This window comes from Loxodonta africana, chromosome X, assembly GCF_030014295.1.
Source record: "Loxodonta africana isolate mLoxAfr1 chromosome X, mLoxAfr1.hap2, whole genome shotgun sequence".
Lineage (NCBI taxonomy): Eukaryota > Metazoa > Chordata > Mammalia > Proboscidea > Elephantidae > Loxodonta > Loxodonta africana.
In genome coordinates this window covers 1,315,002-1,330,682 of record NC_087369.1, presented here as the reverse complement: position 1 = coordinate 1,330,682, position 15,681 = coordinate 1,315,002, and the positions used below count along the sequence as shown (strand labels likewise).

Sequence of the window (15,681 nt, the reverse complement as noted above, 5' to 3'; positions counted from 1 at the left end):
AAGCCAGAAGCCAAAACCCTTCAACCATTTGTACCACGCAGGTCTCCACAGTCATCACTAAGCCAGAAGCCAAAACCCTTCAACCATTTGTACCACGCAGGTCTCCACAGTCATCACTAAGCCAGAAGCCAAAACCCTTCAACCATTTGTACCACGCAGGTCTCCACAGTCATCACTAAGCCAGAAGCCAAAACCCTTCAACCATTTGTACCACGCAGGTCTCCACGGTCATCACTAAGCCAGAAGCCAAAACCCTTCAACCATTTGTACCACGCAGGTCTCCACGGTCATCACTAAGCCAGAAGCCAAAACCCTTCAACCATTTGTACCACGCAGGTCTCCACAGTCATCACTAAGCCAGAAGCCAAAACCCTTCAACCATTTGTACCACGCAGGTCTCCACGGTCATCACTAAGCCAGAAGCCAAAACCCTTCAACCATTTGTACCACGCAGGTCTCCACGGTCATCACTAAGCCAGAAGCCAAAACCCTTCGACCATTTGTACCACGCAGGTCTCCACGGTCATCACTAAGCCAGAAGCCAAAACCCTTCGACCATTTGTACCACGCAGGTCTCCACAGTCATCACTAAGCCAGAAGCCAAAACCCTTCGACCATTTGTACCACGCAGGTCTCCACAGTCATCACTAAGCCAGAAGCCAAAACCCTTCTACCATTTGTACCACGCAGGTCTCCACAGTCATCACTAAGCCAGAAGCCAAAACCCTTCGACCATTTGTACCACGCAGGTCTCCACAGTCATCACTAAGCCAGAAGCCAAAACCCTTCGACCATTTGTACCACGCAGGTCTCCACAGTCATCACTAAGCCAGAAGCCAAAACCCTTCTACCATTTGTACCACGCAGGTCTCCACAGTCATCACTAAGCCAGAAGCCAAAACCCTTCTACCATTTGTACCACGCAGGTCTCCACAGTCATCACTAAGCCAGAAGCCAAAACCCTTCAACCATTTGTACCACGCAGGTCTCCACAGTCATCACTAAGCCAGAAGCCAAAACCCTTCGACCATTTGTACCACGCAGGTCTCCACAGTCATCATTAATCAAAAAGCCAACACCCGGCCAGTTGCTGTCAGGTCAGGTCCGATTCATGGGAACCCCGTATATGTCAGAGCTCAACTGTGCTCCACAGGGTTCTCAGTGGTTGGTTTTTCAGAACTAGATTGCCAGGCCTTTCTTCTGAGGGATCTCTGGGTAGACTCGAACCCCCAACCTTTCGGTTAGCAGCTGAGCCAGCCCTGTTTACATCAGAAGGGTGTCCTGGGAGCCGGGCCTACCCCAAGCACCTTCCGTGTCTGTTACCCTCAAGGACACACCAGGGTGGGGCTGTCATCATGCTGTTTAAACCGAAGGAGGGACCAGGCTCAGGCTGGAGATGGCATGGATGGGGTATCTTGGGGTCGCCAGCCAGGAGGTGTCAGACATCGTGACATTCTACCCAATCCTCAAGTCCCGTCTGCACGACAGCCACCTCACATCCTGGGCCATAGGCTCTCTGACCTGAGGAACCATCATTTCTGACACTGGCCCATGTTCTCTCCCCCTCCCTGCCCCAATGCAGGGACAAGGCAGGTGGCTACGGCATCCAGGCGCTGGGCGGCATGTTGGTGGAGCGTGTCAGCGGGGACTTCCTCAACGTGGCGGGCTTCCCGTTGAACCACTTCTGCAAGAAGCTGGCCGAGCTGTACTGCCCGCTGCCCCACGAGGCCGTGCGGCGCGTCGAGCACGACTCCATCCCGTCCGTTGACACCTTCGAGGACCTGAGTAATGAGGAGGGCAGTGGCCAGGGGAAGGCGGGCGGCGACCGGACAGAGGCCGCCTGCAACAGCACAGTGGAGACCTCGCCCCCGTTTCCCACAGAACTTCTGGACCTCATCAAGGGCTTCAGACGTTCCAAGGTATTCTGAGCTGGGCTCCTGGTGGTGGAAATGGTGAATGCAGGTGACTGCTAACAGAAAGGCTGGAGGCTGAAGTCCATCCGGGGGTGCCTCAGAGGAAAAGCCTGGCAATCCACTTTCGAATAATCAGCCCCTGAAAACCCTGCAGAGCATAGATCTATTCTGACACACACGAGGGCACCATGAGTCAGTCAGCTCAACTACAATCGGTTTGGAGTCCCTGGGTGTTGCAAACGGTGAACATGCTCGGCTGCTCACCGAAAGGTTGCAGGTTCAAGTCCTCCTGGAGGTGCTTCAGAAGAAAGGCCTGGGCGATCTACTTCTGAAAAATCAGCCCCCGAAAACCCTGTGGAGCGCAGTTCTCCTCTGACACACGTGGGGGCACAATGAGTCGGAGTGGACTCGATGGCACCCAGTTTGGCTTTTAGTCACCTAGACCGCCGACACCCAGCAAGTCTGAGTGCACCTGTTTCTTGTGGGTAGGTCCTGTTCACGGCCTGCAAGCTGAAGGTGTTTGACACCCTAAAGAACGGAGCTGTCCTGACGGCTGAGGATGTCGCCAGCAAAATCAATGCCTCGGTGTGTGGAACGGAGCAGCTACTGGACGCCTGCGCTGCACTGGGGCTTCTGGAGAGAACGGAGCGAGGTGAGGACGGTCTGCCATGTGGGAAGCTCGTCGCAGAAGACAGGGGTGGGGGGTGGCCCTCAGGGCCCGGGCGGGAGCGGGTGGCAGGGACTGGCTCCTGCACTCCACCCTAGGGTGGGCTGCTGATGTTCCCACCAGGCATAGGGGAGAGGAGGCTGGGTGAGAGCATGAGAGAGACCCTCCTGACAGGCAGTGGTCTCCAGGGGGTGCATCAGTCCAGGAGTGCCAGAGAAATGAACTCAGTTGGAGGTGATATAGGGCTAGGGGTGTAGGTAGATACAGATGCTATGAGTGTGGTTTGTATAGGTGATATCAATGTGGATGACACCGAAGTAGATGTAGGTGATACACGTATGAAACCCTAAAACGAACCCGTCGCTGTCGAGTCAGTTCCAACTCATAGCGACTCTACAGGACGGAAGAACCGCCCCATAGGGTTTCCAAGCAGCAGCTGGTGGATTTGAGCTGCTGACCTTTCGGTTAGCAGCCAGACCTCTTAACCACTGTGCCACCACTGTGCTACACATAGGTAGATGCAGATATTTTATGGAATGGACTCATGTGATGTGGGGGCTGGCAAATCTGAAATCCACAGGGCAGGCAGCAGGCTGGGAGTGCAGGCGGGGTTTCTGTGTTACGGCCTCGAGGCCAAATGCCTGCTTTGTTCACTGTAGGACAGGTTAGATGCAACGACTTAACCGTTATCACCCTGTTCCTTTCGTCCCTGTCTCCCAAGATCTGTTATCTGTCTGGGTTCCTGAGAAAAACAGAACCAACAGGATGCGTGTGTGTGTATGTGTGTATGTGTGTGTGTGTGTGTGTGTGTGTGTGTGTGTAAAGAGATTTATCTCAATGGACTGGCTCACAAGATCGTGAGACTGGCATGTCTGCAATCCATAGGGCGTTCGGCTGGCTAGAGATTCAGACACGAGCTGACACTGCAGTCTTGAGGCACAATTCCTTCCTCTTTCAGGAAACCTCAGTTCTGCTTCTGACGCTTCCAACTGATCGGATCAGGCCCACCCACCTCGTCGGTGTCGTTGGGTGCTGTCAAGTCGATTCCGACTCACGGCAATGCCACATGTTACAGAGTAGGACTGTGGTCCATAGGGTTTCCTAGGCTGTAATCTTTATGGGAGCAGATCACGAGGTCTTTCTTCTGTGGCACTGCCAGGTGGGTCTGAACCACCAACTTTTCAGTTAGCAGCCAAGTGCTGAGCTGTCGCGCCATCAGGCCTCCTTGTTATGGAGGGCCATCTCCTTTCCTTGAGCCATCTCGTTGTTAATGTTAGCCACGTCTACAAAACACTGCCCAGCAACGCTAGACGAGGCACAGGAGCTCAGCCAGGTTGCCACATGAAACTGCCCATTGCGGGGGCCTTGGCAAAACACCCCTGGGACCAGCCTGTAAGGAATCCCAACCCCCAGGCCGAAGTAGCAGCGACAGTGATCGCTATTCCCTGCCGGGTTTGCATTCTCCTTCTTGATCTACCTCCGAGCACCCCCTCTGCGTGTACATGCTATCCATGTTGATGTTCCCAGCTGTGCGGCAGGCTTCTCCCCAGAAAGAGGTTTGCCCCCTGTTGTTGGAGAGTATGCGGTTGTCTGTTGTCTTATGCTGGGTTCTCTAGAGAAGCAAAACCAATAAAACCAAAAACCAAACCCTTTGCCATCGAGTCGATTCCAACTCATAGCAACCCTACAGGATAGAGTAGAACTGCCCCATTGAGTTTCCAAAGAGCGCCTGGTGGATTTGAACTGACCATCTTTTGGTTAGCAGCCATAGCGCTTAACCACTATGCCACCAGGGTTTCCAAAACCAGTAAAGTATATAAATATATATATACAGAGAGAGAGAGAGAGATTTATATCAAGGAGATGGCTTACGCGGTTGGAGAGGCTGGAATGCCCCAAGTCTGTGAGTCAGGATCACAGCTTCCCCTGAGTCACGTACCTGCAGGGCTGGGGAACCCAATATCAGCAGGTCAGAGAGCAGGGCCCTTGCTCACAGGCTGCGAAGATCGATGAATCCCAGGATCAGCAGGCAAGACCGCAGGTAAGCTGCTAGGACAAATCCCAAGAACCGGAGGTCAGACGAACAGGAGCCAGCTGCAGGGTCCAAACCGAGCAAAAGCCCCCAAGCCTGGCCAGAGGTTCACTTATACTGGATGTAGGCCACACCCCCAAGGAAACGCTCTCTCAGCTGATTGGCTACTCACAGCAGACCCCATCGTGGAGGTGATCACAACATTATATGACGCCCCGAACACTGAGAATCATGGTCCAGCCAAGTTGATGCACAATCCTAACCCTCACATTCGTGTTTTCCCAGGTTATGGCAACACAGAGTTGGCGAGCCTGTACCTGGTGTCGGAGGGCGAGCACTCTCTGCATGGCTTTGTCACGCATTACAATGACCACATATGGGACCTCTTCACGCACCTGGAATCCGCCGTCCAAGAGGGCACAAACCAGTTCCACCGAGTTTCCAGGAGGAGGGCGGACGACTCATTCAAGGTAGTGAGATGTGGGCAGCCTGGTCGGCCCAAGCAATTTGCGATCGACTGCTGACATCAAAGTTGGCAGTTCGAACCCAACCAGTAGAGCCACGGAACAAAGTCCTGGCAATCTGCTTCCATAAAGATTACAGCCAAGAAAACCCTATGGAGCACAGTTCTACTTTGTAACGCATAGGGTGGCCATGAATCAGGATCTCCTCAATGCCAGCTAACAACAACAACGTGTTTATATGAGGACCCCGGTGGCGCAGCGGTTAAGATCTGGGCTGCTAACCAAGAGGTCAGCGGTTCTAATCCACGAGCCAGTCCTTGGAAACCCTACGGGGCAGTTCTATTCTGGCATATAGGGTCACTGTGAGTCAAAATCGACTCAATGACAATGGGTCTTTTTTTGGGTAGCGCTATCTGTGGTGTAGTGGTTAAGTGCTATGGCTGCTAACCAAAGGGTCAGTAGTTCGAATCCACCAGACCCTCCTTGGAAACTCTATGGGGCAGTTCTACTCTGTCCTGTAGGGTCGCTATGAGTCAGAATCGACTCAACGGCACTGGGTTTTGTTTTTTTATCTGCTCTCATAAAGATCACAGCCAAGAAAACCCTACGGGGCAGTTCTACTCTGTAACGTGGGGTTGCCACGAGTGGAAATCAACTCGACAGCGTCTAATCCAACAACAACTCAGCGGACATGAGTAGCTCACACCACGCTGGTGTCTTTGATGGACAGAGGAGTGGACGTGTATCCGTGGGCATGCTGAGGAATCGGGCTCTGGCCGTGGGAAAACCGGATCCACATAGACAGCTGCTGAGGGTCTGCTGTTTTGGTGCAAAGAATCGTGCTGGGGGCGTGGTGGTGGGACCACCCGTCTGGGTGGGAGAGACGGGCAGAGAGGCCTGCGTAGCTATAGTGCTGTGTACGTGTCTGTCAGCATCCCCCCGACAGTAGCCCTGGGGAATCATGTCTCTGTCGCACACTCAGACACCAAGGTTCACGCGTGCCAAGTACCCTCGTCTAGGAAGCACCAGATTCGGAATCTTAAACCCTCAGCATGCCCTCCCTGCAGAAGGCAGAGGCTGCTCTGGGTTGAATTGTGTCCCCAAAACACAGGTTGAAGTCCTAACCCCGTGTCTTAGTCATCTAGTGCTGCTACAACAGAAACACCCAAGTGTATGGCTTTAGCAAAGAGAAGTTTATTCTCCCACAGTCTAGGAGGCTAGAAGTCACATTCAGGGCTCCAGCTCCAGGGGAAGGCTTTCTCTCTCTGTCGGCTCTGGGGGAAGGTCCTTGTCATCAATCTTCCCCAGGTGTAGAAGCTTCTCAGCACAGGGACACTGGGTCCGAAGGACACACTGTGCTCCCAGCTCTGTTTTCTTGGTGGTATGAGGTCCCTCTCCTCTCTGCTCACTTCTCTCTTTTATGTCTCAAAAGAGATTGACTCAAGATACGACCTAAGCCTGTAGATTGAGTCCTGCCTCATTAACATAACTGCCTCTAATCCTGCCTCATTAATACCATCTGTTGCCGTTGTTGTCAGGTTGATTCTGACCCATAGCGACCCCACGTACAACAGAACGAAACACTGCCTGGTCTCGCACCCTCCTCACAATCCTTGCTACGCTTGAGCCCATGCTTGCAGCCAGTGTCAATCCATCTCGTTGAGGGTCTTCCTCTTTTTCGCTGACCCTCCACTTTACCAAGCATGTTTTCCTTCTCCAGGGACTGGTAGCATGTCCAAAGTATGTGAGACAAAATCTCACCATCCTTGCTTCTAAGGAGCGTTCTGGCTCTGCTTCTTCCAAGACAGATTTGTTCTTCTGGCAGTCAGTCCGTGGTACAGGCCGCATTCTTCACCAACACCATAATTCAAAAGGCATCCGTTCTTATTCATTCTTCCTTATTTATTGTCCAGCTTTCACCTGCAGATAAGGTAACTGAAAACACCATGGCTTGGGTCAAGCGCACCTTAGACCTCAAAGTGACATCTTTGCTTTTTAACACTTTAAACACTTTTGCAGCAGATTTGCCCAGTGCAGGACGTCGCCTGATTTCTTGGCTGCTGCTTCCATCGGTGTTGATTGTGGATCCAAGTCAAATGAAATCCTTGACGCTCTGAGGTTCCAGGTGGACATGCACTTTGAAGGGCATTTCAGCCCAGAACAAACGCGGCAGCCCCCACCGGCTGGTCCCCCGTCCTTCAGGGCCCTCCCCATGGAGGAGACGGCAGACCCAGGCATGGCCACGCTGCCGTGTTCTCTCCCCTCAGCACCCCGTTCCGTTGCAGGACTCCTTCTACCCAAGCAAGGAGGCACAGCTGCAGTTCACGCGTGCCATGCACGACCTCACCAAGCTGGGTGCACACGCCGTGGCCACGGCCTTCGACCTGTCCGGCTTCACCTCCGCCTGTGACCTGGGAGGTACGTGGGCGTCCCCACATGCCTCGGCTTTCTCTTCCTGTAACTTCTCTTGGGTTCTTTCCCTGCTGCTACCCAGATGCCAAACAAGACAGTCTGTCGACCTTTTCTCTTCCTTCCTCCTGTCAAGGTGGGAGGGGGTTCCCAGACCTCTGTGGTGGTCTTCTGTCTTCAGGGGCTGTCACTTTTCCCAGCTTTCAGTTCCTATCTTTGCCACACTGTTCCTCCTTGTGGCCCAGCATGGCTGCTCTAGTGCCAGCCATCACACCTGCAATCACTAAGCAGGAAGGAGAAGGCCCCACTGCTGCCCCCTGAGGATTCCCCCGGGTCCTGCACCTTCCCCCACTGCCTGGTTCCTCTCAGAATTCCCCTCAATCCCAGGTGGCCCTGAGCCTAGCATGGGTCGCCAGCCACCTTTACCACCCAGGCTTCATTTTACATGAAGGTCTCAGTGCCATGTTCTCAAGCATGATTTTGGTTCTAAGTTGAACTCCGGAGGCTCATCAGGGATTTCCTAGGTACCAGGGGAATCTTATTGCAATGTCTGCGTTTGCTTCTGCAGGCTGCACGGGGGCCCTGGCCCACAGGCTTGTCCAGGAGTACCCGCACCTAAAGGTGACCGTGTTCGACCTCCCAGAGATCATCGAGCTCGCCCCGAGCTTCCAACCTGTCGGACAACAGGCAGCTCGGATCAGCTTCATGCCAGGTACGTGGTCTGTCTTCTTTGCCACGTGTTAGTGTTGTGCCGACCTCCTTTGTCTCTTTCTGGGTATGGAACATGTAAGTTTATGTCTGTGTGGTGTGGGGTGTGTCTGTGTGTGGTGTGTGTCTGTGTGCATGGTGTGTGTGTTTGCATCTGTGTGTATGTGTGTCTGAAGGTGTGTGTCTCTGTGTGTGGTGTATGTGTCTGTTTATGTCTGTATGTCCATGTATGTAGTATAGTTTGTGTGTCTGGTGTGTGTCTGTGTGCGTGGTGTGATGTGTCTCTTTGTGTGTGGTGTGTGTGTGTCTGTGTGCCTGTGTGGTGTGAGTACATCTGTCTGTATGTCTGTGTGTGGTATGTCTGTGCGTATTTCTGTATGTCTGTGTCAGTATGTGGTATGGAGTGTATCAGTGTGGTGTGTCTGTATGTGTGTGTCTGTGGGAGTATTCTTTATGTGTGTGTGAGTGTATGTGTGGTGTATGTGTCTGTCGGGGTATTCTCTGTGTCTGTATGTCTCTGTGTGTGGTATGTCTGTGCATATTTCTGTATGTCTGTGTCTAGATGTATGTGGTGTGGCGTGTGTAGGGTGTGTCTGTATGTCTGTATGGTGTGTGTGTCTGTATGTGTGGGTGTGGTGCGGTGTGTCTGGTGTGTGTGAAGACCAGGTACCTGGGAGAGCTAAGTTCGGGGCATTGGAAGTGGCGGGGTGGAAGTGTAGGTGGGGAAGTGGAATGGCCGAGAACATCACTGGCGTGTGTATACGACTGAGACCACAAGAGGAAGTGACCCAGAACCATAGCAGAAAGGGCTTAGGCTAGACCTGAGGAAGAACTTCCAGGTGGCATCGTGATACTGGAATCGACAAAAAGGAAACAACATCGTGCGACTTACCCCACCGGACTGTGGCCTAAAGCTGGGCGCACCAGAGGGTCTCAGGTACTTCTAGCCCTGAGACGGAGACTTCTATATACCATTAGAATAATAATTAAGAAAAAAAAAGGCAATCATCGTAAACCTAGGAACCCTGGTAGTGCAGTGGTTAAAGCGCTTGGCTGCTAACGGAAAGGTCGGCAGTTTGAGCCCACGAGCCGCCCGCGGCAGCCTGCTTTTGTAAAGATGACAGCCTTGGAAACCCTATGGGGCATGTCTTCTCTGTCCTGTAGGGTTGCTATGAGTCAGAATCGACGCAACAGCAACAGTGTTGTAAATCTCTAAATTTAGGAGCGTGACGAGGACTGTGTTAGGGTTCTCTAGAGAAACAGAACCAGCAGCACACACACATATATATACATATATATATAGGGTCCCGTACAGTACACACGCATGTGTGAGTGTGTGTCATATATATGTATTAAAAAAAAAAAAAGACCCGTTGCCGTCGAGTTGATTCCGACTCATAGCAGTGCCTGGGCCTATTTAAGTGGTATATATATGTGTATATATATATAAAATGTTACATATGCATACACACAGAGCCCTGGGGGTGCAGCGCTTGAAGTACTTGGCAGCTAACCAAAAAGTCGGCAGTTCGAACACACCAGCTTCTCCGTGGAAGGAAGTTGTGGCAGTGTGCTTCCATAAAGATGACAGCCTTGGAAACCCTATGGGGCAGCTCTACTCTGCCCTAAAGGTTCACTATGAGTTGGAATCCACTCGGTGGCAGTGCAATATTTAATAGATATCTACACACACCCCTGGAGAGAGTTATTTTAAGGAATTTAAGGAATCGCAGGATGATGGGGGCTGAATTGGCCCACAGGATTGTGGGTGCTGGCGAGTTTGAAATCAGTAGGGCAGACAGCAGGCTGGGAACGCAGGGTGATCTGCAGTCTTGAGTCTGAAATGTGTAGGGCAGGCAACGGCCTGGCGACTCTAGCACAATGTCTGTGTTACAGCCTTTAGGCGGAATTTCTTCTCTCTCAGGAACCTCCGTTTCTGACTGGATCAGGCCCAACTGATTGGACCAGGCCCACCCACATTATCAAGGATCATCTCCTTTACAGACAGTCAGTCGATTGTAAATGTTAATCACATCTACAAAATACCGTCACAGCCACATCTAGCCCAGCACTTGACAGCGAGCTGGGCACCACCCGTTGACACACAGAATTTATCATTCACATTGTTATTGATTTCTGCCGTATCTGTTGTCGTTAGGTTTTGTCACATCAGTTTGGACTCATAGCGACCCTTTGTGCAACAGAACAAAACGCTGCCCGGTCCTGCGCCATCTTCACAATTGTTGCTATGTTTGAGCCCATTGTTGCAGCCACTGTGTCAATCCATCTCTCTGAGGGTCTTCCTCTCTTTCGCTGACCCTCTACTTTACCAAGCATGATGTCCTTCTCCAGGGATTGGTGTCCCCTGATAACATGTCCAAAGTACTTGAGATAAGTTTCGCCATCCTCGCTTCTAAGGAGTGTTCTGGCTGCACTTCTTCCAACTGCTGTTGTCTAGAAAGGGCGAAAACGAGGGCAGTGATGGTTCAGTGGTAGAATTCTCCCCTTCCGTGCAGAAGACCCAGGTTCGATTACCAGCCAGTGCACCTCATGCATGGCCCCCACCCGTCTGTCAGTGGAGGCTTGCATGTCGCTGTGATGCCAAACAAGTTTTAGCAGAGCTTCCAGACTAAGACTAGGAAGAAAGGCCTGGAGGTCTGCTTCCAAAAATGAGCCCATGAAAACCCTACTGATCACAACAGTCCCATGCACAACTGACCATGGGGATGGCTCGGGACCAGTAAACATTTTGTTCCGTTGTGTGTGGGGTCACTGTGAGGTGGGGGCTGACTTGACACCAGCTAACAGCCACCCTCAGCACCCCTGCCACCTCTCTGGCAGGACTCAACTGCCACAACGTTGTCCTTGTCACCGGCTGCCTGTGTGTTTCCTTTGTCTTAAACCTTCACAGTCATGTGCTCTGGGGAGAACCCCCTCGTCCCCTGGGCCTCTCTCCCCTCCCACCCGGAATCCAGCTCCCAGGCTGGGAGGAGGCTCCGTCACAGGGAAGGTGAGCTCCTTTGTAACCAACAACTCTGTGTTCCTTCCTTTTTTGCACCAGGTGACTTTTTCAAAGACAGGCTCCCTGAAGCGGAACTGTATATTCTTTCTGGAATTATCCACGACTGGCCCGATGACAAAGTGCATCAGTTACTGAGCAAAGTCTCCGAGTGCTGCAAGCCAGGTGAGAACGTGCCATATTCTCCTCGTTGATGTGAAGACAGCCACTTGGTTCCCTGGAGCTGCTGTCAGAGAAACACCACAAGGGGGTGGCTTTGAAGAACAGGAATTTATTGTCTCAGGGTGTCGCAGTCACCTAGTGCTGCCATAACAAAAATAACACAAGCGGATGGCTTCAGCAAACAGAAATTTATTCTCTCACAGTCTAGGAGGCTAGAAGTCTGAATTCAGGGTGCCAGCTCCAGGGGAAGGCTGTCTGTCAACTCTAGGGGAAGGTCCTTGTCATCGACCTTCCCTTGGTCTAGGAGCTTCTCAGTGGAGGGACCCCAATTTCGAAGGACACACCGTGGTCCAGGCTCTTCTTTCTTGGTGGCATGATGTCCCTATCTATCTGCTGGTTTCTCTCTTTTTATCTTTTGTAACATAAAATGGTGACACAGGCCACACCTCAGGGAAACTCCCCTTACAATCCGATCAGGGCTGTGACCTGAGTTAAAAAAAAAAAAAACAACGGTACTGTAAAACCCAACCCAGTGCCGTCCAGTTGATTCTGACTCATAGCGACCCTATAGGACAGAGTAGAGCCGCCCCATAGAGTTAAGGGTGTTGTATCCTCTTTAACATAACCTCATCTTGCCTCATTAGCCACAGGCAGAGAGAAAAATTTACAACAAATAAGAAAATTGTATCAGATGACACAATGGTGGACAACCACACGATACTGGGAATTGTGGCCTAGCCAAGTTGACACACATTTTTGAGGGACACAATTTAATCCGTAACGCAGAGTTCTGGAGGCTGGAAGTCTGAGTTTAGGGTGCCGGCTCTACGGGAAGGTCCTGACCTATGTCAGCTTCTAGTAGCCAGCAATCCTTGGCGCTCCTGGGCTTGTAGAGGCATCAGTCTCGAGTGTCGGTCCTTCTCGAGGTCTAATCTGCTCTTTTTATAACTTGGAAGGGATTAGGTTTAGGACCCAAACTAGACTGGTTAACATACCAAAAAAGAAAACAAACCAGTTGCCTTTGAGTGGACTCCGACTCATGGCACCCCCATGTGTGTCAGAGTAGAACTGCGCTCCACAGGGTCCTCATGGCTGATTTTTCGGAAGTAGATCATCAGGCCTTTCTTCCAAGGCACCTCTGGGCGGACTTGAACCTCCAACCTTTCAGTTAGCAGCGTGTGAACTGTTTGCACCACCCAGTGACTCCGTATGTAAATACACACCTGTGAGTGTGTGTGCGAGCGTGTGTGCACCTGTGCACGCATCATACTGTCTACTTTGCGGAGGTTTTCCACATCAGTTCTCTCCACTCCCAACCTAAACTGCTGGAGGTGATGTGGTGATGCCCCCATGGGTTAGAAGCCTGGCCCCAGCTGCCGGGGGGACTTCCCAGGTGGAATCTGGATGGAGCGGTGGTTCTGCCCTGGGCTGAGTTCAGCTTGGTTGCTGCAATCAGTATTCCTGTATTCTTAGCATAGTTCCTTAGCCTGGTTCATCTCTTCCATGGGGGGTGGCTGTGACTGCTCACTGACCCCCAGGTGGTGCCCCGAGGCTCCTCCTTCAGAGATCTCTGTTTCTGCTCTTCTCTCTCTCCCTTCCCCTCTCACTGTCTCTGCCTCCCATGCCCCTTTCACCTTCCCTCCCCTCCATGTCTGTCCCTCCTGCTTTCTCTTTCGCTCTCACTCTCTCTCTGCCTGTCTCCCTCCCCCTCCCTATCTCTCTCCCAACCCTTCCCTGATGTCCTTACTCCCCACTTCCCATGTGGAATCAGTTCTCAGGGCTGCCAACCCAAACTGGTCTTGGAGGTGGGTGTGGTCAGGTCCCTGGGCTGAGTTCCATGTAATTACTGCAATCAGCATTCCAGGGTTCCTTAGCCCAGTTAATGGGCTCCTCGGGGAGTGAGTGCCCTTTGAACCCTGGCGCCCTGTGGCCTCTCGTCCAGAGATCTCTGTCTCCCTCTCTCACTTTTCCTAGCTGTTTCTTATTCTCTCCGTTTTTCTGCCTCTGTCTCGCTCCCTCCTTTCCCTTTTCTCTTCTCTCCCTCTCCCCTACCCCCCCTGTCTCTTTCTCTGCCTGTCCCTCTTGCTCCCTCTCTCTCTCACTTCCTCCCTGCCTATGTCTCTCCCTCCCCTCCCCAGGGTGTCCTTCCTTCCCATATCCCCATCTGCGCTTTGGAGCTTTGGACACGGCCCCTTTCCCTGCTCGGGGCCCCTGCTATCAGGGCCTCCCTCCAGCTCACTCTCCTGTCCCCGCAGGCGGTGGGCTCCTGGTGGCAGAAGCCCTCCTGGACGAGGAGCAGCGGACCTTGAGGGGCGCCTGGGTGCAGTCGCTGAACGTGCTGCTGCAGACCCCAGGCTGCGGGCGCAGTGGGGAGGAATACAGGCGCCTGCTGATGGCACACGGCTTCCAGGACGTGCGCGTGGTGCACACGGGGGGCCTGCTGGACGCCGTCCTCGCCACGCGGTGAAGACCGGGCCTGGCCACAAAGACGCAGCGAAGATGGGGTCCTCGCCACCTGGTGACCGCGCACTCACGCACATTGAGCCCGACGTGCCTGGGTGCATCCGCACAGACCAGCGCTCAGGGTAATCGCTGTCCCCAAAGCGTGTGGTTACATCAATGTCTACACACCTGAGCTGCAGTGGGACGTGCTGGCCACACAGAACTGAGTAAAAGGCAAAAACACTCTGCCCTCTGAGTTTGTTTGGGGCGTTTTCAGGACAGATTGCAAACAGAGAGGAAGGGCTGCTGGGCGGACCCCCCAGAGAGGCATTGCTGCAGCCATGCAGACCCCACCGTCAGAATAATCTGTGCGGTAATCGGTGGGGGAAGGCCTCGGTGGTCCCCAGGCTGTTTCTGCGTCAGGAATTAGTGTTAACATGGCGCCTTTACTGTCCACTGTTTTTGGCCTGTGTCTCCTTGCCACCAACTCAAGGAGACCCCATGCACAATGGAATAAAGCATTGCCCAGTCCTGTGCTATCCCCATGATGGTTATGGATCAGACCATCGTGATCCATAGGGTTTTTGCTGGCTACCTTTCAGAAGTCGATCTCCAGGCCTTTCTTCCTGGTCCAGAAACATCACTGAAACCTACTTAGCAACAGAGCAACACACAGGCCTCTACTGAGAGACGGGTGGTGGCTACGCAGGGGGTGCGCTGGTCGGGAATCGAACACAGGCCTCCCACTCAGAAGGTGAGGACTGTACCACGTGACCACCTATATAGTACACAGTTGTTATATAATTTTATAACCGTTGTTAGTTAGATGCTTGCTATTCAGTCAGTTCCGACTCGTAGTGACCCTATGAACAACAGACAGAAACACTGCCGGGTCCTGTGCCATCCTCTCAATCGTCGTTATGCTTGAGCCCACTGTTGCAGCCACTGTGTCAATCTGTAACTAATTACATAACATAATGTACAGTTATGGAAACCCTAGTGGCATAGTTGTTAAGAGCTACGGCTGCTAACCAAAAGGTTGGCAGTTCGAATCCACCATACGCTCCTTGGAAACCGTATAGGGCAGTTCCACTCTGTCCTGTAGGGTGGCTATGGGTCAGAATCGACTCGATGGCAACGGGTTTGGTTTACATATAATTATATTAGGGAGTCCCCAGGTGGTACAAAAGGTTAAGTGCTTGGCAACAAGTGAAGACTGGTGGTTCGAATCCACCCAGCTATTCCGAAAGGTCAGAGCCACTGAAAGCCCCTTGGAAGGCAGTTCTCTGAAACACACGGGACCGTGAGCTGCAATCAGCTAGCCAACAGCTGTTCTTTTTAATTATGTTACAAAGTTACACAGTGTACGTACTGTAATAGTTACGTAATTTTGGATGGAACCCAAAGTAAAAATAAATTTCACGTTCTGCCTTCATGGGAGGAGGCCAGGATGCCAGAGGAAGGAAACTGAACTTTGGTAATAAAGGTGGCTTGGAAGCAGGGCCAAGTGCATAAAGCTCTCTCCTGTGTTAAGAACAAGGAAGAGTGAGAGTTCAAAGCCGTCATAAACCCGGCCTCCCACCAGGCGTGGGAGTTGGGTGACTCCAGGAACCCCCTCTACGGTTTTCTAGGCTGTAATCTTTAGGGCAGGAGCCCTAGTGGTGCAGTGGTTAAGAGCTATGGCTGCTAACCAAAAGGTCAGCAGTTCGAATCCACCAGCTGCTCTTTGGAAACCCTATAGGGTCACTGTGAGTTGGAATCAACTTGATGGCCGTGGGTTTTATTTTTTTTTTAAGTCCTTAGGTGGCGTAGTGGTTAAATGCTACGGCTGCTAACCAAAGGGTTGGCAGTTCAAATCCACCAGC

The 15,681-nt window shown here is 52.3% G+C and overlaps 1 protein-coding gene across 2 annotated transcripts in view; it reads left to right on the top strand.

The window, feature by feature from the left end:
* The window catches only part of ASMTL (acetylserotonin O-methyltransferase like), a 38,333-nt gene extending 24,269 nt beyond the window's left edge, over nt 1–14,064 (top strand). For both annotated transcript variants that reach the window (XM_064277880.1, XM_064277881.1), the window contains exons 7-13: nt 1,583–1,919; nt 2,403–2,565; nt 4,898–5,082; nt 7,362–7,494; nt 8,054–8,197; nt 11,255–11,377; nt 13,630–14,064. In XM_064277880.1, the coding sequence (XP_064133950.1) occupies nt 1,583–1,919; nt 2,403–2,565; nt 4,898–5,082; nt 7,362–7,494; nt 8,054–8,197; nt 11,255–11,377; nt 13,630–13,841 (1,297 nt within the window). In that variant the 3' untranslated portion in view covers nt 13,842–14,064. The remainder of the gene's footprint in view (nt 1–1,582; nt 1,920–2,402; nt 2,566–4,897; nt 5,083–7,361; nt 7,495–8,053; nt 8,198–11,254; nt 11,378–13,629) is intronic.
* Nucleotides 14,065–15,681: the final 1,617 nt, after the last annotated feature.